The 23,982-nt window shown below is 41.0% G+C and overlaps 2 protein-coding genes across 7 annotated transcripts in view; both read right to left on the reverse strand.

The window, feature by feature from the left end:
* Positions 1-22,250, reverse strand: part of FAR2 (fatty acyl-CoA reductase 2) — a 186,596-nt gene extending 164,346 nt beyond the window's left edge. For 5 of the 6 annotated variants that reach the window (XM_063786827.1, XM_063786826.1, XM_009425684.5 and 2 more), the window contains exon 1: positions 21,900-22,032. The gene's annotated coding sequence lies outside the window, so the exon portion shown is untranslated. Of the gene's footprint in view, positions 1-21,899 lie in introns of all 6 variants that reach the window. The other variant, XM_001141623.8, reaches the window with a different exon arrangement.
* LOC134807533 (collagen alpha-1(II) chain-like) overlaps positions 1-23,982 on the reverse strand; it is a 59,740-nt gene that overhangs the window by 1,089 nt on the left and 34,669 nt on the right. Inside the window, exon 4 of the mRNA XM_063786185.1 lies at positions 2,770-22,136. Within this exon, the coding sequence (XP_063642255.1) occupies positions 21,130-22,136 (1,007 nt within the window). The 3' untranslated portion in view covers positions 2,770-21,129. The remainder of the gene's footprint in view (positions 1-2,769; positions 22,137-23,982) is intronic.

Genomic DNA, 23,982 nt, shown 5'->3' on the forward strand with positions numbered 1-23,982 from the left:
ATTGTCCTATGAGAAACAAGCTGCCCCCTCACCCATGTCCACTATGCCGAGGCAATCACTGGACGGCACACTGCCCCAGAGGACAAAGGTTCTCTGGGCCAGAAGCCCCCAACCAGATGATCCAACTACAGGACTGAGAGTGCCTGGGGCAAGCACCAGTTCATTGATGGCCAGGAAATTGACTTCCTCCTGGACACTGGCATGGCTTTCTCATTGTTAATCTCCTGTCCTGGACAGCTGTCCTCAAGGTCTGTTACCATCTGAGGAATCCTGGGACAGCCTGTAATCAGGTATTTCTTCCACCTCCTCAGTTGTCACTGGGAGACTTCGCTACAGATAGTAAGTATGCTTATCTAATCCCACATGCCCATACTGCAATATGGAAAGAAAGGGAGTTCCTAACCTCTGGGGGAACCCCCATTAAATACCACAAGTAAATCATGGAGTTGTTGCACGCAGTGCAAAAACCCAAGGAGGTGGCAGTCTTACACTGTCGAAGCCATCGAAAAGGGGAAGGTGAGGGGAGAACAGCAGCATAAGTGGCTAGCAGAGGCAGGGAAAGACCAGCAGAAAGGAAAGAGAGAAAGAGAAAGTCAGAGAGAGAGAGAGAGAGAGGAAGAGACAGAGACAAAGAGGAGTCAGAGAGACAGAGAAAGAGACAGAAAGTCAAAGAGAGAGAGGAAGAGACAGAGAAAAAGAGGGAGTCAGAGAGAGAGAGAAAGAGAGAGACAGAAAGTCAAAGAGAGAAAGGAAGAAACAGACAAAGAGGGAGTCAGAAAGAGAGAGACAAAGAAGAAAAAGAAAAAGAAAGAGAGATGAAAATACTAAAGAAAAAACAGTGTATCCTATTCCTTTAAAAGCCAGGGTACATTTAAAACCTATAATTGATAATTGAAGGTCTTCTCCGTGGTACTCCAGTACCACCTTGTTGTCAGTGTAAACAAGGGCATAGCCGAAAAGCACTGAGGCCACTGACAACCCATAGCCTTCCTAACAAAAATCCTTAACCCAGCAGGTTTCCTAACAGGGGATCTAAATCTTAATTACCACACAAAGGTCTGACCAGACCAAGGAGGAACTCCCTTCAGGACAGGAGATAGATGTTTCCTCCCAGGCGATTAAGGGAAAAAGACACAATGGGTATTCAGTAAATGATAAGGAAACTCTTGCAGAAGCAGAGTTAGGAAAATTGCCTAATAACTGGTCTGCTCAAATGTGCCAGCTGTTTGCACTCAGCCAAACCTTAAAGTACTTACAGAATCAGGAAGGAGCCATCTATACCAATTCTAAGTTAATATGGGCTGAATGAGGTCTTATTAATAGCAAAGAATAATTGAAATCCCAAACTTACAAGGTTTTCAACAAAAGTAAAGTTTGCTAAAAAAGTTAACGGTGTAACTTGTATTATCCTAACTTCTAATCTTACGGAAATCATACCCTATCTGTGCCCCTCAAAGCTCAAGTCCGAGAGTGCAGGGCCATACAACTAATACCCCTACTTATAGGGTTAGGAATGGCTGCTGCTACAGAAACTAGAATAGCAGGTATATCTACTACATTATCCTACTACTACAAACTCTCAAAGGATTTCTCAGACAGTTTGCAAGAAATAACAAAATCTATCCTTACTCTACAATCCCAAATAGACTCTTTGGCAGCAGTGACTCTCCAAAACCGCCAAGGCCTAGACCTCCTCAATGCTGAGAAAGGAGGACTCTGCACCTTCTTAGGGGAAGAGTGTTGTTTTTACACTAACCAGTCAGGGATAGTAGGAAACGCTGCCCAGCATTTACAGGAAAAGGCTTCTGAAATCAGACAATGCCTTTCAAATTCTTATACCAACCTCTGGAGTTGCACAACATGGCTTCTCCCCTTTCTAGGTCCCGTGACTGCCATCTTGCTATTACTCGCCTTCGGGCCCTGTATTTTTAACCTCCTTGTCAAATTTGTTTCCTCTAGGATGAAGGCCATCGAGCTACAGGTGGTCTTACAAATGGAACCCCAAATGAGCTCAACTAACAACTTCTACCAAGGACCTCTGGACTGACCCACTGGCCCTTTCACTGGCCTAAAGAGTTCACCTCTGGAGGACACTACAACTGCAGGGCTGCTACTTTGCCCCTATCCAGCAGGAAGTAGCTACAGTGGTCATTGCCCAATTCCCAACAGCAGTTGGGGTGTCCTGTTTAGAGGGGGGATTAAGAGGTGAAGCCAGCTGGACTTCCTGGGTCGAGTGTGGACTTGGAGAACTGTTCTGTCTAGCTAGAGGATTGGAAATGCACCAATCAGTGCTCTGTGTCTAGCTAAAGGATTGTAAATGCACCAATCAGCACTCTGTAAAAACACACCAAATCAGTGCTCTGTGTCTAGCTAAAGGATTGTAAACACATCAATCAGCACTCTGTAAAATGGACCAATCAGCACTCCGTAAAATGGACCAATCAACGCTCTGTAAAATGGATCAATCAGCAGGACATGGGAGGGGACAAATAAGGGAATAAAAGCTTGCCACCCCAGCCAGCAGTAGCAACCCACTTGGGTCCCCTTCCATGCTGTGAAAGTTTTGTTCTTTTGCTCTTCACAATAAATCTTGCTGTTGCTCACTCTTTGGGTCCACACCACCTTTAAGAGCTGTGACACTCATCACGAACGTCCACGGCTTCATTCTTGAAGTCAGCGAGACCATGAACCCACCAAAAGGAAGAAACTCTGGACACATCTGAAGGAACAAACTGCAGACATACCATCCTTAAGAGCTGTAACACTCACCGCGAAGGTCCGCGGCTTCATTCTTGAAGTCAGCAAAACCAAGAACCCACTGGAAGGAACCAATTCTGGACACAAGATGAATACTAAATTATGATTATTGGTAGTTTGAATTACTTTCTGTTAATTTCTTTCTGAGCCTGTTCTTTAGAAATGAGCTTTTGAAACATCTGAACATGCACCAAATGAGGATGCCTCACAGGGCCTAGTCTGTCAGTAAGCACACTGCTCTCCATCCCCAGAAATGAGCTGACCAGAAATATCATCAGGGTAATTTGACATTTGCTAAGAATATAAGGTCCCCCACGTACCCTCACAGTATCATAAATCTCAGTAATTTCTGTCAGCAAAGGCAAGGGTTCATCTAATTGCAGGCTTCCCTTTTATGGAGCGAGAACCAAAGTTCAGCAACTCCCAGCTGGCCTCTGGTTTCAAGCGGGATAAACTAACTGTGCAAGAAAGACTTCCCTGGCATCTGTGTTTACTCTTGACTGACACATTATCAAGATCCCACCCTCTGCTACTTTCTGGAATCCTGCGTAAAAAAACTATTTGTATTTCATCTATGAGGGTATGCACATTTATTTTGACGACACTGTTTATTTGGGAAGCACCATCTCTCCAAGAATGTCACATTAGTAACTGGTAATGAGGAATTTTTTTCCACAATTCCCATCACTATCCTTAAAGTTCTTGTTTCTTACACGAGGTGTAATAGTTAATGCTTTCATACTCTCTCTAGTCATTGGTCAAAGCTGCAATTTACCGTCATATATTTATCTAAAGCAAACTTCCTTACTGAATAAGGCAAAATGTCAACATAGAAGTGACTAAATAAAGCACCAAAGTGTCAGGATAATTCGTGAACTGTTGTTGGATTGTAGTATTTATATGACAACTCCGTGGAGGCATTACTTAATCAGAAGAGCTAATGTAAAGTACCTCTGGGTGACATTCAACCACAAGAGGAAAAGTGATATAGGATAATGACGTAACAATTGAAGAATAGAAGGATGTAAAAATAAGGGTGTGTGTGGAATGCTCATTTATTTGTTAGTGAAATGAAATGTTTGAGCATCTACGTGCTCTGAGAGACTGAAAAGGAGAGAACGAAAATAAGTGGAAGTAAGCCTCTGGAGAAGTTCAGAGGGAATAAAATTTGTACAAAAAAGTAGGTCAGACTTGAATAGGGGAATGTCATGTCATTCTCTAAAAAGAAGGAAAAGAGGGAGGTTGGAGCAGAACCAGAGACAGATCTTTGGTTATTTTTCTTTTCTCTGTGGAGTGTGAGGCAAGATCATATAATGTTAATTTAAAAGTTGCAAGTAAAGGAAAAAGCTCCTGGAAAGGGGTAAATATTTATAACAACTCCTTCAGATAGAATAGAAAACACACCAGAAACCAGCAAAGAAGCTGAAAGCAGCAGAGTATCCAATGGGGATAGCGATGGATTTGTACCATCTCCATTTCATACACATACTTACCTGGTTTTTCTCCAGCAACACCTGACTGCTGGTGGTTGGAGCAGGAAAAATCGATTATTGGCAAGATCCAAATTGGGAGTAACAAATAAAAAGGGTAGGAATAGAAGCAGTTGGCAAGGGTACTCTTAAAGTAATTGACCTAGGCTACACAGAGAAGGAAGTAAGATCCAGAGGAAGCTCATTGACTATGAGAAAGTGCATATGTGTATCTGTATCAGGGGCAGGGATCATGGGGAGTTTGAAGAATGAAAGTCCTGCTGAACTGGAACCATAGCTATAGGGGGAGAAAGAAACTAAGAGAGCTGGAAGTAAAGAAGGTCACTGTCCAAGAGTGAACTGTCAGATTTAGAGATTTCAGATATAGCTGTCTGGAGCAATGTCAAAGCCTGAGGACTTGCCTTGGAAGTAGGTTTCTAAAAATTGGGTGCTTTAGTGCTTAAAATGAAAACTGATGAAAGTGTGAGGTCAAAGCATCAGAGTGCTGAATGTTCATCCACATGGACTTCGAAGTTAAGAATACTCTCAGAAGTAGGAAAGGAGAGGACATATGTGAGCCACATATTTGATAAATATCAGGGAATAATCTGGAGGTGACGGGCAACAGCAACAAGGACTGACAGAAGCTATGGAAATTGCCAAAGAGGAGAGGTTTTCCTTTTGGTCAGAAAGCAGAGATCTGCATTATCAACATGGAAAGATAAGACAACACTTGGTCCACCTCACAAGGTTACTCAGGGACTCACATAAAATAATGGACATAATAAGTCCTCCAAGGAGTGTTAAATGTAATGTAAATGAAAATTACTATTATCATGTATAAAATTATGTATAGATATAGATATTAAAGTCTGTACACACACACACAAAAGACCTTATCAGTCTTAGATACTGTCAATACCATTTACTATTAATATATCAGCAACTCTTATAATTTACATCCTAGACTTTATATTAACAATTCTCAAAGCATTTCATGCACACATTTCAGTATCTTCTCACAAAAACCTTGGGAGATAAATAGTGTAGATGTTGTTATTCACAGATGAGGAAACTGAGGATCAGAGACAAGTAGTGATTTGGCTAAGGCCATTGTTAGAGACAGAGCCAAGACTGAAATTCTGATGAAAGAAATTTACATCTTCTAACTGCTATAGGACAGGAGAAAGCTTTTTACCAGGTGTTTATTTGCTTCCTGTTTTTCCTATACAACAACATCTAGGACATTTGGACACCTGATAACTCTGTTCTATATATTTTTTTCTTAATTACCATGTATTAGAATATTAGAACTCTGTGAACTTAAATGTATTGAATTTGCAAGGAAACTCTAACCTCAACAGCTAATTTCCTCTTCAAGGCTCCAAATGTTTACCTATTTGGTACAACTGCTTTCCAAACTGTCCTTGATAACAAAGACACTCTGTTCTTGAAAAATTTGATCATCGAAAAAGAAGGAAATCATTTTTCATTGATTTTCAGGCAAATATGATGCTACTTTTAACAGAAATGTGTCTACTACATTCAAACAAAATGGGAATATTTCAACACCCAAAGCATTCTTTAGGTTAGTTCTCAAAGGAGATTTTTGAGTTGGAACTCTCTCCTAACCAAAATTATGCTTTCAATAATAACTATATTTTTATGTTAATTGCTTGCTTAATGATTATATTTTAAACTTTGTGGGCCTAATTTTCCTCGTCTGTGATCCCTGGGATTGATGCGACAAACTTTTTGTAAAGTGTCTTGCACTTGTGAAACATTCAGTAATTAGTAAGGGTGATTTTAATCAGCCATAATTTGTAATTCTGAATTTCATCCTTAGAGTATTTCCTTCTTTTGTGTAAAATGTATCACCAGGGTGACACCAACAAGAGAAAATAAACTATTGCAAACTTGAATGGTTGCAAACTTGAAACCACAGCCTAACGTAGGAGAGGTTTACATACTAATTACTTAAAATGTGAAGCAGATAGGGAATCATCTCCTTAAGCAAGATACAAATACCTGAAAACAAAGAGAAAATATTCAGTAACTTCACCTACATTAATAGTAAGAACTTCTGTGCTTCAAAAACACACAAAAAAGGAAGTGAAAAGACAATTCACAAACTGGAACATATATTATAAACCAACAGTATGAGTCATCGTTAATCTGTTTATGACACCAGGCAACAGCAAGTAAATAGTTCTGTAAGGAACTCCACTCATACTGCTTTTACTGCTAGGGTGTCCAGATTGCTACTGTGTCCCTGTGATTTAAAAGACACAGGAAAGATACATCTTTAGTTTAGTTTTGTTTTTCCTGCTTCTTTAACATCTCTCTGCATCTTGGTTCATGCACAGTTGGAGACTCATCACACAAACAGTCTAAGACTCGTCAAAGTCATGCAACTAGAACAGGGTTCTTCAGTAGCCTCTGTGTCTGTCCTACTCCTCAGTTCATGGCTCAGAGCTGGAGCTCCCTTCACTCTCCCCTCCGTTCTTCCCTCTTCTTAGCCTTAGATATGCCCTTCTCCTTTTCCCGTCTCTGCAGGGCCAGCCGGGGTGTCCAGAATACCAAGGGCCTTCAGACGTTGGATGACCAGTATGTCACCAATATCACACACTGTGAGGGAGATGGAAACTAGGCCTGCTGGTACCAAGAGTTGGGCTAGGGAGGGAGTGAGGGTGGAGGACAAAAGAACAGGGAGAGGAAGCTAGCTCATCCGAGAACTTTGATGCTAAATTTCCTTTTGGAGCAGAAGCCAATTCCTGTCTAGATGCAGGCATGAGAAACAAGCAAAATGGCAGCAGCCGTGTCGGCAAAAGTAAACCCAGCTGTATTCCTAGGGACTAACTGCCTCATCAAGGCCTCGTGCCTGCATAAGTGAAGAATGGGAAAGAGACCTAAATAGGTGTACTATGCAATTCCTGATTGTTCTTCCTAAATGAAGCTTGGTGCAATCGATTTTGAAAAAGCTAAATGGCCTTAATAATAAGGGAAACACTTCCATAGTACTGTATTACATGTTGAGCTCTGTCCTAAGCAGGTAACACACACGAACTCATTTACTTCTCAGTACAGCCCCTTAGAGGGTATCTATTATTAGGTCAAACCATATGAAATTGCCAACACTCAACCATTTTGACCTACAAAGGGCAATTGTGCATGGTTCAATCTGCATTTCACCTGCATTTTACAGATGAAGAAAGCCAGATGCAGAACATTCAAGTAACTTGCTAGTAAGTGACAAACCCTGATCTAGGCAATAGGGCTCCTGTTTCTGTGGTCGTGATTAACTATGGAAATATCTGCCTCTCTACCACACTGAAATAAAATGATGGAAATGGTTTCTTCCAACCTAAAAATTCTATCCACGAATCTGTCTCCCAGTCTCCACACACCTATCTCTTCTTGACTTGCCTGTTTCTTTTGAAATGATATCACTGCTCACTCAGTCACTCAGCTGGAAATCTAAGAATGGATTTTGATTTCTTTATTTCTCTACCACCAGAATTCAAATCATATTTATTAAGTCTATCTCAGCAGAAGCTGCAGAATCATAGGACATGAGAGTGGAAAGGAACTTTAGAGATAATATAGTCGTTTATCTGATGTAGACATAGAGCACAATCAGGACAATAGTCTGAACTCCTGGGTTCTGGTCACTGCTCTTCTGCGTCTACTACAGTTGTCACAATGGACAAATGCTGTGGATAATACCTCTTTGCTTCTCCAGAACTTCGGGACCAACTGTAATGCTGTAACTCTCACATATGACAATAGCTTGACTCACTAAACACATACTCAGTGTCAATCACTCTTCTAACGGAAGAATGAATTAGCAGATCAACTATGGTGGTTACTATTATAAACCCCATTTAACAAATAGAAAACTAAGGCACAGAGAAATAAAGTGATTTGTCCACGATCACACATCTTGTAGACTAGCTCTAGAGGCTATGTCCTCCATTCATCCTTCATCCTGTCCTATCCTTCAGTGGGCAAACCTCAGACTTTGAGAAGGGGTTCCCAGGTCTCCCCTCACTCTGGGCTGAGTTGAATGTCCTATCTGCCAAACTCTCACAGCCTCTATTCATTATCACATTTATGTAAGTGACTACTTAGTTGTCTATTTTCTCCACTGGATTGCAAATGCCTTCAGGGCAATGACTGTGTTTTACTCTTCTTAATATTCACAGAACTTAATACAATACTTGGTACAATAATCATTGAATAAATACTCGTTGAATGAATGCATGAAAGAATGAATGGCCACCTAGCTAATCTTTCTGCCTTCAATCTCTCCTTATTCCATGTCTTCCATCTTGATGAGAGTTGGGGGAACTAGTGAGACATTAAATGTGTGAGTATAATGAAGACAAGTGGGCCCTTCATTTGCCTTCCTTAATAATAAAAGATAAGCCTTTTGGTTATTTCTCCCCAAATGTTTGGTCAAGACCTTTTCACCTATTAATTTTTTTCACCAATAACCCTTATGTCTAGGATCCAAATTAATTTTAAATTGTATACTTTGATTTTTTCCTATTTCCAAGGGGATGCATTTATTTGTTTTATTTTACTTAATCTATTAGACCAGAAATTAGGTTCCTGCAAGCAGATTAAATGAGCATTTGACCTTAACACTGAACAGCCTAGGCTATTCACAGTCAAAATGGGCTGCAGAAGTCATTATAGTGAGATATGTTTCAAATGACTTGATCCTTAAATGTGTTCGTTCTGAGGTATCCAGACTGCTACTGTGTGCCCATGATTTAAAATGAAATGCAGAATTCTAATGATTAATGTTGAGTCAATTGAATATCCACATGGAAAAACATGTATTTTATTTCTCACATCACACAAAAATTTAATTTCAGATGGATAGTATAACTTTTAGTGTAAAAGGCAAAACAACACAATTTTTAGAAAAGAACATCTTGCTTCATGAGTAGGCAAAAAATACTATGAAGAACACCACTAATAAATTGAACTCTATTAAGATTAAGAATTTGTGTTCATTAAAAGATAAAAAAGAGCAAAAAGGCCAGGCATAGATTGGGAGAAGACATTGACAAAGCACATATCTAACAAAGGAATTGTATCCAGAATATATAACGTATACCCACAAATAACTATGAAAAAGATAGATAACCCAATAGACCAATGAGCAAAGACTTGGGGACATCACAAGAGAAGATATCCAAGTGGCCAATAAATATATAGAAAGGTGCTCAATCTTTTCACTCACCAGAGAAATACAAATAAAACTACCATGCCTCACAACTACTCTCTCACCCAAATGGTGAAAATGAAAATGACAGAAAATAAGAAGTGTTTACAAGAATGTGGAACAAGGGAAATTCTTGACTACCACTGCTGGGAGTATTACTTGAACGATCACTTTGGAAAACGCTTTGGCAGATTTATTAAAGCTCTTTGCATAAAGCAATTTCACACCTAAGTATACCCCAAAGAAATGTGTACGTATGTTTAACAAAAGACATTCTCAAGAATGCTCATAGCAGCTCTAGTCCTAAGAAACTCACAATGGAAACTACTAAAGTCTTCATCAACAGAATGCATAAAGTATGGCATATTCACAGTATGGAGTACTACACAGCAATGTGAATGAATAATCTACAAATACACACAATAATTTGAAAGATCTCACAAACATAATATTGAGTAAATAAGCCAGATGTAAAAAAAAGTATTACTATATAATTTCATTTATACAAACTCCAAAAACTGGTAAAGCTAATCTATGTTTGAACTTAGCTAATCTGTGACTTAGAAGTCAAGACAGTGGATAATCTGGGAGGCACTAGGTACTGACTGCCCAGGAGTATGAGGGGAGCTTATAGGATGCTGATAAATGTTTTTCTACTTTTCTTTTTTAACTTGGAAGATAGAATCTGGGAGGTGTCTGTGTGTGTTAAATGCATTTGTGATACATTCACTTTTCCACATGGATGTTATACCTAAAAAATAATAAAGATCATGTGGAGAAGAAACTCTTGGTGAAGTCAGTAGTCATTACTTATGTTCACTATTAATCCATACCAAAAATATATGTACTTTTTTTTAGTACACAGAAAGTGGTTTGCAGATAGTTTAATCTCATTTTCCATTGTGATAATAAGGAGTCGAGTAATAATTTCCTGGGTGTTATGGGTTGAATTCTTTTATATGTTGAAGTCCTAAACCTCAGTACCTTAGAATGTGACCTTATTTGGAAATATGATCACTGCAAATACAATTAATTAAGATGAGGTCATACTGGAGTGGGGAGGGGTCCCTAATCCCACATGATGGATGTCTTTATAAAAAGACAGATACACGCATAGAAAGAAGAGGATGTGAGACACAAAGAGAAGACAGCCATCTATTAGCAAAGAGAGGTCTGGAACAGATCCTTCCCTCACAGCTCTCAGAAGCCAACCCCGCTGACACCTTGATCTCAGACATTTAGCCTCCAAAACTGTGAGACAATACACTTCTTTTGGTTAAGCCGCCCAGTCTGTGGTACTTTGTTACAGCAGCCCTAGCAAATGAATACATTGGGAAGACTGAAAGGTTAAGTAACTTGCCTTTGAATACAGCCATATAGCAGGAAGTTAAGTAACTTGCCTTTCGATACGCAGCCATATAGCAGGAAGTGAAGGTGATATCAAGGGTTCTTCTGCACCGGAAACACCCACCTCCCACAGTCTACCTCAATTAGCATCTCATACACTTGGCAAGGCTACTGTAGGGAATGGAGAGCCATGGAAGGTGTTATGCAGGGGAATGACATAATCCTTTCTCTGTTTTGGAACAATGTAATGCTCATGAATCACTGAAGATGAAATATAAAATCCTATGTATCCCAAACAGCTGTACAGTCTCTGTGAGGAATCTTCAGAAGGCATCTTTCCTGACCTGACAGTGGCCAGAGTATAGAGAACTTCAAGGAACTAAAATGGCCCACTTAATGGCTCCTAAAGCAGTCATTACCCCATGTTGTTCTGGTCATGAATTCTGTGAGAATCTGTTGAAAGCTAGAAATCCTCTCATCAGACAATGCCTGTACTCATCTAGTTCAGGAGAATAAGTAAGGACTTATAGGGCAGATGGTTGGTTTTTGATCTTGCCTCCAGAAATAAAGACAGATAGCTGAAGATAATGGGGTTTTTCCACTTATCTTAGAGGAAGTAAGCAACTAACTACTGATCCTATGCCAAGATTCAACGGTATCATTCTGGAAACTTCATAACTTCTTCACATTGGTTATTTTTGCTCTTCCCCTCTCACTTTCCCTACAAGGATTAGCACTTAAGTACTTAAAACACCAAGAGTTTGTGTCTATCTTTAGATAGGGAAGGAAAGGAAAGCTAGAGGATGCAAGCTACGTCTCAGCCAGTTTGAGGAAAGAGAGGACCTGGTGACACAGTGAGTAAACGAGAGGAGAGACACACAAGCTAATAACCCCCAAGCCTTGCGGTGGTGAATCAAGAACATTGTTTTCTGGGGAAGAATTTTCATGATCTTCCCTATGGAATTTTTCATAATTCATTTCAACTCTATTTCCCATCATACCCTCTTTTTTTTTTTTTTTTGAGACAGAGTCTCACACACAGTGGCGCAATCTTGGCTCACTGTAAGCTCTGCCTCCTGGATTCACACCATTCTCCTGCCTCAGCCTCCCGAGTAGCTGGGACTACAGGCACCTGCCAACAAGCCCAGCTAATTTTTTGTATTTTTCGTAGACATGGGGTTTCACCATGTTAGCCTGGATGGTCTTGATCTCCTGACCTCTTGATCCGCCCGCCTTGGCCTCCCAAAGTGCTAGGATTACAGGCGTGAGCCACCGTGCCCGGCCTCCCATCTTACTCTTATTGGTGTTAAGTGCTTGGTGCTATGGGAAGTCAAGTCATTGACTGGGGCTAGTTAGAAGAGGGAAGAAGGGAAAATAAAGATATATGAGCATTGTATATTTACACATTGGGTATAATTACTGAAAATTTGCACAAACTCCAAGTTGCAATCGGCCAAATATTGCTCAAAGAGTAGGGAGTACTAAAATTTGAGGGCTGGTACTATAACTTGTTTTGCATTCTATTTGCAAAGCTAAACACCCTGCCTGGCACACAGTAGGTACTCAGTAAATAGTACGAATGAATAAATGAATGAATGGAATGGAATTGTCATGGGATTTGCAGTCATAAGATGTGGATACTAGCCTTGATGCACCCACTAACTGGATGTGTGACAAGCCACTTTACGTCTTCAGGACTGGCTTTTATTTTCTTTAAGAGAATTGAACCAAATATAGGTACGGTACTTGAACATTCTACAATTTCCAGTGTGAATATACTTAGTTAAGACAAAGCTATTTGCACTCACTACTATGTACCGTAGACAAGATGGTGTGATATGTGCCAACATATAGTATGTCTAGGAGTTCAAGGAAGTCTAATTTGGGAAAAGTTTGCTCTGTCCTAAAAGAAACTGAGACCTAAATTTACCTAAGTGTCATCCTGTGATCAGCAATGCATTCAGTGGCACTTGCATAACCATTGCCTCCGGCAGGACTGCACCAAAATAGCAGAAGGAAAAGAAGGAAGAGGCAATGTCACACTTCTGCTAAGAAGAGAGTTATGGCAAGTACAAGTTGCTGAGAAAGAAGCAAACTGCTCATTTGGATGAAGGAAATTAATTCTTTCAAGCCATCAAAGATTCCTGCAGCTTTGAGAATAGTTTGGTAAGTGGATCTCAATCCCCAGAAAACTCTTTGGTAAAAGAACAAGTGCCCATCTTTTAGATCATGTGCTTAGCTTCAGGGCAGATATGTCCTGAAGGTCTTGTGTAAACAAAACACAAGTGAAATAATATTCAATTCAAAATGAGACAATAGTTACAGTGAAATAGAGAAATACAAAGTTGGTTTTTTTACTTATTATTATTTACTGACATCAAGTTGGTTTCATTAATATTTACTTAATATCTATCAGGAACAAATATTATTTTAAGTAAACAGTTTCTCTTAAGTTTTAGGCAAATTGCTCTATGATTTCACTAACTGAATACCATCCATCTTTAAGATGCTAAAACTATGTTACTTCTATCCATACAACTTTCAGTATTAAATATCCTTTATTGAAAATAATAAGCAAAAATCTTTAATACATGCACAAACACTGACTTGTTACAGTTTCTTTTACTCAGTTTATCCATTTCTTCTGGGCAGATTCTTTTGGTTTCTTGACAATACTGTGCACTGGTGAATCTAACTCTGCTGGAAGTGCTTAAGTGGTTTCAAATATGTTGGGACCAGGACCAGACACATAACTTAATTGCCATCCTAATTTCCAAGGATCTTGCTTTCAAGGATACCTGGGATTTTTGCTCACTTCTGTGGAATGTGCCCTCTCAATGACCTGTGATAAATAGTGCACGATTTTTAAAAAATGATCTAAAATGTGGGGTGTTTTTATAACTATTTCTCATTTCTTGGCTCAGGAAATATTATTCTTGCCTCCTATGGTCATCCTGTTATTCATCAGCAGATGCTACTGATCCAACAGCTTCCCAGCTAAGATGGAAGGATGAGTAAGTGGTTGGAGAAGCCATATTTTTGTCTTTTCTACACAAATTCACAGGGAGGAGTGTTTGCTTTCTCTTCCTCCCTTCAGGTGTGGGCTTCAATGTTTTGGGGCTGTCTCTGGAGAAGCCTGGGAAGTTAAAATGCCTTAAAAGCAAGATGTCCAAAAGCCATAGGGGATACATATTATCAACTGCAGGTTGAAAAATACTTTTGCAAACCTGCAGCAGTTAAGGATACAAAATGATCTAGGACTTTGAAATAATACAGCTAAATCAACAAGCAAATGTTATTCTTAGTGTCTGGCAATTATAGTAAGGTTTTTTTTTCATTGTTTAACCACATTGTTTAATCAATTTTCATTGTTTAATTGCATTGTTTAATCACATTGATATTTTAATACTGGTGTTGATTAAAGTGGGAAAATGTCTATTGAATGAAGGTGTCACCTGAAACCAGTCCTCTTTATAAAGTTAGATATCTCACAGAAATCTTCCAATCAATATGGCTGGCAATGAGACCCATAATCCAAACTCTGTGATCACACAGCACACCCTTGTCTGAAAATATTTTATGACAGCAGTAACAGAGCCAAGCACCAGGTCTCAAAGGTCTTATTTTCTGACTCTACGTTCCATGGAAATACCTGGACTAGCTATTCCAAAATCTCCCCCTATGCTGTGGCAGCTACTTATGAAACCCCTGGGGATCCTCACGCCAAAGATTCTGATTCAGTAGGTTTAAGGTGGGGACAGAGAAATTTGTATTTCTGTCACCCAAAATTGAGGCTGTCACCCCTAAACTACCACTCTTCATATAAAAGTGTGCATTAATAATAAAAAAAGATTGGCTTCATTATTGAAATAAAAATCAGAGGTGACTACTCATAGGAAATCCAATCTGCTCAGAGGTAATAAAATAAAACAGTTAAGTTATATTAGATTTAATTTCCCCCTTACCTCTGGACGCCGTAGTTTTATTTATCTGAGTGCCTATCCTGTATACATGAGTTCAAATGTTTGAATAAAATTTACAAGTGATCACCTTTGCGACTGTCTTCTGCTCTTTACATGGGCATGTAGCGTTAGCAACACTAGCCATCAACAAAAACTGGCATTGTCATGACTCCAATGCCAAAAATAGTTTGTTTCATTTTTAAAATTAATATTATTTTAAATTTACAAGTTATAATTTCATACATTCAGAGGATACAGTAGCCATCACTTATCTTTTTTTTGGTGAGACATTCGAAATTTACTTAGTTATTTTTAAATGTACATTATCATTGACTATAGTCATTCCGCTGTGCAGTAGATCTCAAAACGTATGCCTCCTGCCTAACTGAAAATTTGAACCCTTTGACCAGTAACTTCCCCCCACCTCCCCACACCCTGCACCCCTACCACCTTTTGCCTTCAACCTCTAGTAACCACCATTCTTCTCTCTACTTTTATTTATGAGTTCAACATGTTTAGATTCCACCTAAAAATGAGATGATGCAGTATTTCTCTTTCTGTGCCTGAATGCCAATAATGTTTGAGGACCTACTAGGAAGTCAATTTAACTATTTTATTTCTATCCCCTCATAAATTAAACAAATGAAAAACAAAACAATTAAGATTACCTATGGCAGGTGAGTTTCATAGCCTTAGAGCAGGGGTCAACAAACATTTTCTGTAAAGGACCACAAGGTAAATATATTAGGATTTAAAGGTCATAATAATTGATTGGTTAGGGCACTAAAGCAGTCATAGCCAATAGGGATGACTAGACGAATGATACAAGCTGTTTTCTGATAAAACTTTATTTATAGACACTGAAGGTTAAATTTCATATAGGTTAAATTTCCTATAATTTTTCCCATGTCACAGAATATTATTCTTTTGATTTTTTCAAAGTTTTAAAAATATAAGAACCATTCTTAGTTCAAATAATAAACAAAAAGGCAGGGGCCAGATTTCAGCCTTGGGCCAAAGCTGCTGACCCCTGGGCTGGAACACAGAGCTGATGAAGCCAAGGAAGAATTCTACAGCTGTGTGAACCTGTTTCTTCCATTATGCTCTGCTGCACTGTTCTTTGGCCATAAGTTGCATTTCTGCTTCCAGCCTACCACCATGCAAATGCATGGGGATCCAGGAAGTGGATATATGAGACTCAAAAACCAATGTTCCTACAGATACCCTATGTAGTCACACTGTATTGCCCTGCAGGGGATGGCTTACAAAGATCAGATAAGGCCCAGGCCTACCACGGGACCTAAGAGGCCCTGGGGAGTCTTCCCCATTGTTTATGCCTCAGGTCACATGTATTAAACATAGACTTCACAAAATGCATCTTGATGAGGTCCTGCAGAACCTTGCCAAAGAAGTAGAAATGAAAAACAAACAACAATTTTGCTTTTAATCAGACTGCAGATCCTGTTTCTGAATATCATCCACAGAGCAGGGTTGTTTTCATCATCAACTTAATGCCTATTAACAGAGTCAATTCCAGTCTCCCGCTTTCCACCAACTAAGTAGGATTAAAGAGACGAGAGAAGCTTATGGTTAATAGAGAACTGTAGATGTTAAAAGGTTTAATCTATTAATATAGGACAGCATTTCCCAAAGCGTGTTATGCTGAATGCTGGCTCTCTTAGATGTTCTGCTGGAAAAGCATTTCAACGTCAAGTTTAGGAAATGTAGCATAAAAGATCTCTCTTTTCTTGATGATTATTAACATGCATTAGGACATTAAAGGCTCTGAGGATTCCTGCAATAAAACTGGTTAAGTAGGGGCCCGGTGCGGTGGCTCACGCCTGTAATCCCAGCACTTTGAGGCAGGCGGATCACAAGGTCAGGAGATCGAGACCATCCTGGCTAACACGGTGAAACCCCGTCTCTACTAAAAATACAAAAATTAGCCAGGCTTGGTGGTGGGCGCCTGTAGTCCCAGCTACTCAGGAGGCTGAGGCAGGAGGATGGCATGAACCTGGGAGGCGGAGCTTGCAGTGAGCTGAGATCACACCACTGCACTCCAGCCTGGGCAAGAGAGAGAGACTCTGTCTCAAAAACAAAACAAAACAAAACAAAAAAACAAAAACAAAACCACAACTGGTTAAGTAGGTTAAATCAAGTGTTTCTCAAAGTCATATCATCAGGGAAGCTTTTCTTCCTTTACTTAACTGTTAATATCCCAAGAAAATAATAATTCATAGACTGCAGTTTAGGAAAAACTGCTATAGACAAGGAAGAGGAATGACAGGGTTTTAAGCAGGGGAGTAAATTATGTTTTGGAATAATTATTTTGGAGAGGATCAGATCTTTCTTCCCTAATTTTTCTCATTTTAGGAAATTACACCATATTCCATCTATGTGCTCAGGTCAGAAAGACAGGAGCTATATCTGTCATGCTAATAACTTTTTAAAAAAGTATAAAATGCAAGCATGATTTTAAAAATCATTCAAACAGTAGAGAGGATAGTATGAAAAGCAAAAATCTCCTCCCTCCTTTCTCTCACCCCTATCCCAGCAGCCAGTATACTTTTCCAGAGGTAATAACCAGGGCGATCAGTTTTTGTTTTATTTTTCAGTTCTTCTTACGGCATCTCTAAATCATATGCATCTGAGCCTACTGTTTTGGATTATAAGCATTTAGCAGTATCTATTAAATGAATTCATTCCCACTCTTCTTTCTGCCTCTCCCACCTACCATATCCAATCTATCACCAAGACATGTCAATCCAACTCTCAAAACACACCTCAAGTCTGTGCACTTCTCTCCCTCCTCCCTGACTGTACTCTCACCTGCACTCTGTCCTCCCTGGTCTTCCTACCTCCAATCCTTTATCCCTCCAGTTCACTCTCCTTATTGTCTACATAAAGAGTTCCTCAAAATAGAAATTAGAACAGTCTCTGGCTTAAAAGTCTTCAATGGCAACCCACTCAAATTAAATTCAAGATCTTTATCAACACCTGTGAATTTGGGCATGACCAGCCACCTGCTCCCCTCTCCAACTGGTGTCCTGCCTCTCAGCAGCGCCCTCACCTAAGTGCAGTCACAAGGCCTGCCTTCTCTCTGTCCCTTGAATGCTGCAAGCGTTTTCTCTTAAGACCTTCCCATTTGCAATTTCCTGTGCCCAGATTGCTTTTTCTCTTTGTTGATTTTTTTTTTTTAGTCAAGTTAACCCCTATGATTCTTTCCAATAGCAATTGAAATCTTTCTTTGTCAAAGAGCAAGCCTTCTCAGAACACCAAAACGGAGTCAGTGCCCCTGATTTTTTTCTTACAGCATTCTGTTCTTCTCCACGCTACTTCCCACAATGTATTCCTACATGTTTATTTTGTAAATGTCTGTAGGTTCCAAAAAAATAGGGAACACGTCTGCTTTGTTCAACACCAAATGTGGAAAAGCTGGCACAGTGTCTGGTCACAGAATGGGCTTAATTATTTATTACATGAATGAAGCTAGCTAGAGGGAATTTCTGTTACAGACTTATCTCCAGCCTTTTCCTTACATAAAACTTCAGCTGCATCCAGATATTCCTTTTCTGCACATTTCCCACCCCAAAGTGCCACTGTGGTCCCTGGGCACCCAAAAGTCTTGTTTGTTCATCTCTGTTGCAGAACTTTAAGGGCTATCTCTAAGGGCCTTTCCTCTTATGCTTCCCTCAGCATTTCAGCTTATTTTATTCTCTTCTTGGGAATTAATTATACTTATTTTCTGCACCACTCATTTGGTGCCAAATCTTCTATTGCCTTGTAACTACTTATTTGCTATTTTAAATTAATACCTTATATTGACATATTTGTCTTACTAATGATGTCATAAGTTTATTGAATACAGGAACTGTTACTTTGTATCCTAAAGTACACTGCATGCCCCTGCACAGAGTAATTGCATGAAGAACGAATCTCCATTCATCCCTTCTAGTGCCATTAGAAGACCTTAATAAAGGAGTTTGATCAATTCCCTTTCACACTATTTTATTCCTCAGTGGTTCTGAGTGTATTGCCATCATGCTAACAAGGACAGCTGGAATAAAGATAAGTTTTGAGGTCAGAGAGTAGTTAAGGGAGGAGTCTGGGGACAGAGGACTTGCCTGTTTTTTCAGTTCCTCTTTAAGAGGCACCAGAGTTACAAAAGGTCACTAGGTGTATTTGGCAAGAGACTAGGTGTACTTTAAATTGATTTGGCATTTCCTAGGATATTTTAAAGGATGACTTGATCAAACTTTTGAACTTACAGATTTTTTAAATTAAATGAAACAAAAAGGATTACCCCCTCAAAAAATTTCAGTCATTGGCTCATTTTCTCACGGTTCGATGTTTGGATTAATTAGACCCAAACATTAATTTAATTCAATAACTACCTTTGGGATCCAAGAACTTATTCTGCACCTTTAGTTGAAAATTCTAATTTTGTCCAAATAATGATATTTCAGGAGTATTTAACACACTGAATACTTGCCTACTTTTTGTTTTATTTTCCACCAAACTATAAGGGTCAGAAAGGTTCTACAGTCTTTTTAGTGTGCTCAATCAACCTTCCTCAAGCTACTTCTGAAAAATGGAGGGCAAAGTTTAACCCTTCAACAACAGCATATTTTTTAGAAAAGAATTATTCAAAGCAAGTAGACATTTTTTACAATTATAACCTCTTTTTACTTAGAGATAATACAACCTTGAAAATAAAGAAAGTAGAAGGTGTCATCTGTTGTCTTTATTTTGTCAATGAGGAAACTGAAATGTAGGAAGACTGAATGACATGTCCAAGAGCACCTAAGTGAGCAGCAGATAAATTTCAGGTTTGTACTGGAGAACTCACCATAAATGTGGGATTGCTGTTAAAACACTGTTATTTGGTTAGTTTTAGACCAAGTTTGTCAGCCTGGGGTCAGGATATAATTTGTAGGACCCAGTTCAAAATGAAGATCCAGAGCCTCTTTGAAAATTATTAAGCCAGCAGACGGTGATAGCAGAACATTACCAAATGCAGGGCCCTTCCAAGTGCAAGGCCCTGTGCGGTTGCAGTTTTGCATTTCCATGAAGCTGGCCCTGCCTGGAGCCTCTAGACATCTAGAATGTAGGAGGCTGGGCATCAAGGAGGCCATGAACTCCTGAAATTGTAGGTGGAATTTTGTGTTAATATGTATGTATTTGTCTTTCATATTCCACAGCTTTCATCAGATTCTCAAATTGGTCTGTTACCCTCTTCAAAGGTAATACATGTTCCAACAGAGCCTACAATGTCAGAATATATTGGTAGGGACAAGCATGCTGGTGGTCACTGTGCATGATCCTTCCCAAGGCTATATTTGTGAATAAGTAAGTTTTCATGAGTGCATGGGAATTAATGCAAAATCAAGGAATTCTTAACACTGATGAGATGTTGCCAGAAACAAATGCACTCAAGAATGCTTCTTCCTCAGGAGATAGGAAAGCAGATGGTGAGATGGTCAAGATGATCATATGCTTTATAAACCCCAAAGTGATACCCTAATATAAGCCATTTTATTTATTTTCAACCTCTCCCTCTTCCTCTGTAATTGGATGTCACATTTTAGCTTCCTTTAAGGAAAGCATATTTTCATTTACTTTAATTTCTCTAATAGCTGTATGATTTACCAACTCATGGTGATTTACATCTCTTTTATAGATAATTATAGCCCAATGTTAGAAATAGGAGTAAGTGAGGAATTTGTTAATACAGCAGGGGCAGAAGCAGCCCTCAGAATTAGGAAAAGAGTACTGTAAAGACGTGGATCCTGAGAAATACTACCGATGAAATATTGACACACGCGTCGGCCTGGTAAAAACCTCATGCCCATCTCCTAGAAGTCTCACACACAAATATCCCTTCTGCGGAAATGCCTGCTCTTGCAGTTTAGGTGGCTGCCTTAAGTTTTTATTTAGTCCCTTGCCCCCCTTTCTAAATTTTGGACTAACTACACCTGTCAGTCAAATCTCCAGCTCTTATAAATGGGAATATACAGAGATGGGTAATTGAAACCACGGGGTAATTCTCAAATTTCCATTTGCCCAGTGTCAAATTTCTCTCGACCTAGCAAACAGAAAAGCACGATCTACCTGAATTCCCTGGTCACTTTTCTGACCCTACTCTGTCCTTGCTCATCACATAATGGGGGCACTTTACGTGCTTCAACGAGTGGCCAAACTCTTGCAGATCCAGCGATAACCTTGGTTGCTCACACCACATAACTCAACCGTGGAAGAAATGGTGCCACCGCTGGCAGGTGAGACGCCTTCCTCTGGTTTGTAGGATAAGATTGGGCATGAATTGTTTTAATAGACTGAGACTGCCCCGCGGGTAATTCTACTTGCTAGGAGTGTTGAGCAGCCTTCCTGCAAGCCATCTACTCCAGTTGGAGTCTTCTGGCACCTGCTCCCCTGCACACCCCCAGGATGCCCAGGCCGCAGGAAGATGTCTAAAACTTCCTACAGGGGCAAAGCCCGCCCTGGCCTCACCAGTCGCCCCAGCGCGCGTCAGCCACGACCCCGGCGAGGCCCAGGTGGGAGGGTAGGGACGTGCGCAGCCTGGGGTGGGGCTGGGGGCTGGCGAGGACCTGCTCCGGGGACCAGGACTGGGCGCCCTGGCGGTCCCAGGCACCGGGAGGGGACCTAGGACGGCTGCCGTTTCACACGTGGCGCCAGCACTTTCGCGCTCTCTCCAGGAATAGCCCCAAGGGCCCAGGAGGCCTGGGTGGGACTCGGCCCCGCGCCTCTCTTCCTGGGTCCCCAGTCCCCAAGGCGCGGCCCCCCACATTAACCTTGCTGGGTCCTTCCCGGCTTTCTGCCCTTTGCAACCCCCGCGCGCCCCACCTTGGCGGGCTCCGCCGACGCCAACCGCGCGTAAACGGCCGGTGACGATTGGGGTGCAGCCGGGGGCAGCTTCAGGGGGCAGAGCCTCCGCAAATGCTTCTCTCCTCCCACCCGGCCTCACACCCACCCTCCTCGAGGTCCCGCCGGGAACCGCCCCGCCCTGCGAACCCAGCCGAGCCCTCCCTCCTGGGCCACCCCCAGTCCGGTCTCTGCCTTTGGAGCGCGTGGGCTCTGCGAGCGCCAGGGCTGGGGACCCTGGAATACCTGTTCCTCCAGCACGAGGATGGGGTCCAACTAGTGGTCCTCGAAATCCTGCTCCTTCCCCGAGGCTACGGGAAGCGCTCCAGCCACAAGGAAAAGGCTCCAGTCTTTCGGCTCCCAAACGTGACACTCTATATATCCGGCTCGGAGACTGGGTGTGGGGCGGGAGGAAACCACCCTCCCTCCGACCTTCCCCGGCTCCGCCGCTGCCTCGGCACTGGGCGCGAAACCGGCGGCAGCCTCAGCCCGGGGCGGGAGGAGGGTGAGGGGCCAGCGAAGGCCCTACAGGTCGCGGGGGCGACAGCATCGTGGGCAGGGCGGCCGCGCGCGCAGGCCCGCCCCGCGCTTCCATTCGTTCAGCACCAGCGGATCCACTGGCTATGACTCCCGCATTTGTGTGGTTTGGGGGAGGGGAGTTGGTTTTGGTTTCGGTGGGTTTGGTTTGTTTGTTTGTTTGGGGCTTTTGTTTTGTTTTGGGTTTTGGGGTTGGTTTTTTCCTCCATTTTTTAATCAGTGGGCGAGGGGACAAGGAAGCTAGAAAGGCGCCCCTCTCTGGTGTGGGAAAGGAGAACTCCCACACCGTGAAAGGTGGCGGGGTAGGGGGTGGAGGGAGAGACCGAGACAGGAGAGAGATTCAAAGGTTCTAGTCTGAACTGAACGCTTGGGGGACATACCTTTCCCCACCCACCCTAGCAGAAAAGGCAGCCAAAAATCCCAGTTTACTCAGCTTGACTACACTGCACATCCCGTGGGAGGGATGCTCTTGTATCTGCTAAAGACTGCGGAGGCGCCCTGCAGTGACCCACGAACGCAGTGGCTTTTTAAAACACAAGGGCGTGAGGGTGGAGGGTGATGCGAGGACTTCAGGTGAGGCTTCCTCACACTCGGGGTTTGAAGGGCAGAAATCCGGCTCTGCCTGCCTATGGTGGGGTGGGGGGGGGGGGTAGGAGACTAGAAAGGATCAGAGATGGGGGCCGCAGAAACAGCAGCGAGCCAGCTGTGCTCAGCAGCACTTCTCCGGACTTAAAAGAAAAAAAGATGTTTCATTTCTTAGCCTGGTAGCTTTTTTGGGATTTGGTCATTGTTAAATTTTAAACGGAAAAACAAGCTGCCAGGGAAGCCTTGTAGAGGGATGGACAGGCACGTGAGTGGAGCCCTTGGCCTCAACCAGGAAGTGCTGAAAAACGGCCAACGCCCATCCTAATTCCCTGGACAATGTAGGAGGTAAATTTCCTAATAAATATGGTGTGTTAAGAAAAATAGAAAAGAAATATTGTCCTATAAGCTGTTCTGATTCTCCTCATTATAACAATCCACATGCAATTAAAGAAATAAAATTTGACTTTTGAAAGTTAGAATTAAGGAGTGATTTCATGAAATTAAAATAATAACACCCGTCTTGAATTCTCTACTACTGGGCTCTTTAATGAAATGTGTTAAGCTAAGTGTAGCCTAAAGGCACTGACTAATTTCCTCTGGTGACCGCCTGAATGCAAGAGACAGAAAAAAAGTTACAACCAAATTTATAGTATTTTTCGTTACCCCTCCCCTCCTCAAGAATAAATTTGAATGTATCTTCAAAATGTGTGTGACAGCACTTCAAATGATAATGTCAAATGCTGGTGAAAACGTATAGAAATCACTTAACAGATAGCAGATGGAAGGTAAATTGTAATCACGCTTTTGTTGGAAAGCAATTTAGCAACACATTCCCAAGGTGTTCAGTAACGAAATTTTTTCTTGTTCTGGACCTAGATTCCCATGTCTTACAATGTATTCAAAGGAGATAATCCATAAAAGAGAAATGCCGCATGTACATAGTTGCATATTTATTACCGAGTTGTTTATAAAGTAGGAAATTAAAAGCATACTTTCAGTGGAATGTTCATAGATAAAATACAACATTAATTATAGATTACAAAACCACAATTTGATTATCACCATTTAAAATGCTATTCATATATGTAGAATGTATTAGTTTGCTAAGGCTGTCATAAGGATGCACATAAACTGGGTGGATTAAACTATAGAAATGTATTATTTCACAATTCTGGAGGCTAGAAGACCAAGATCAAGATGTCTGCAG

The sequence above is a fragment of the Pan troglodytes genome, chromosome 10 (assembly GCF_028858775.2).
Source record: "Pan troglodytes isolate AG18354 chromosome 10, NHGRI_mPanTro3-v2.0_pri, whole genome shotgun sequence".
Lineage (NCBI taxonomy): Eukaryota > Metazoa > Chordata > Mammalia > Primates > Hominidae > Pan > Pan troglodytes.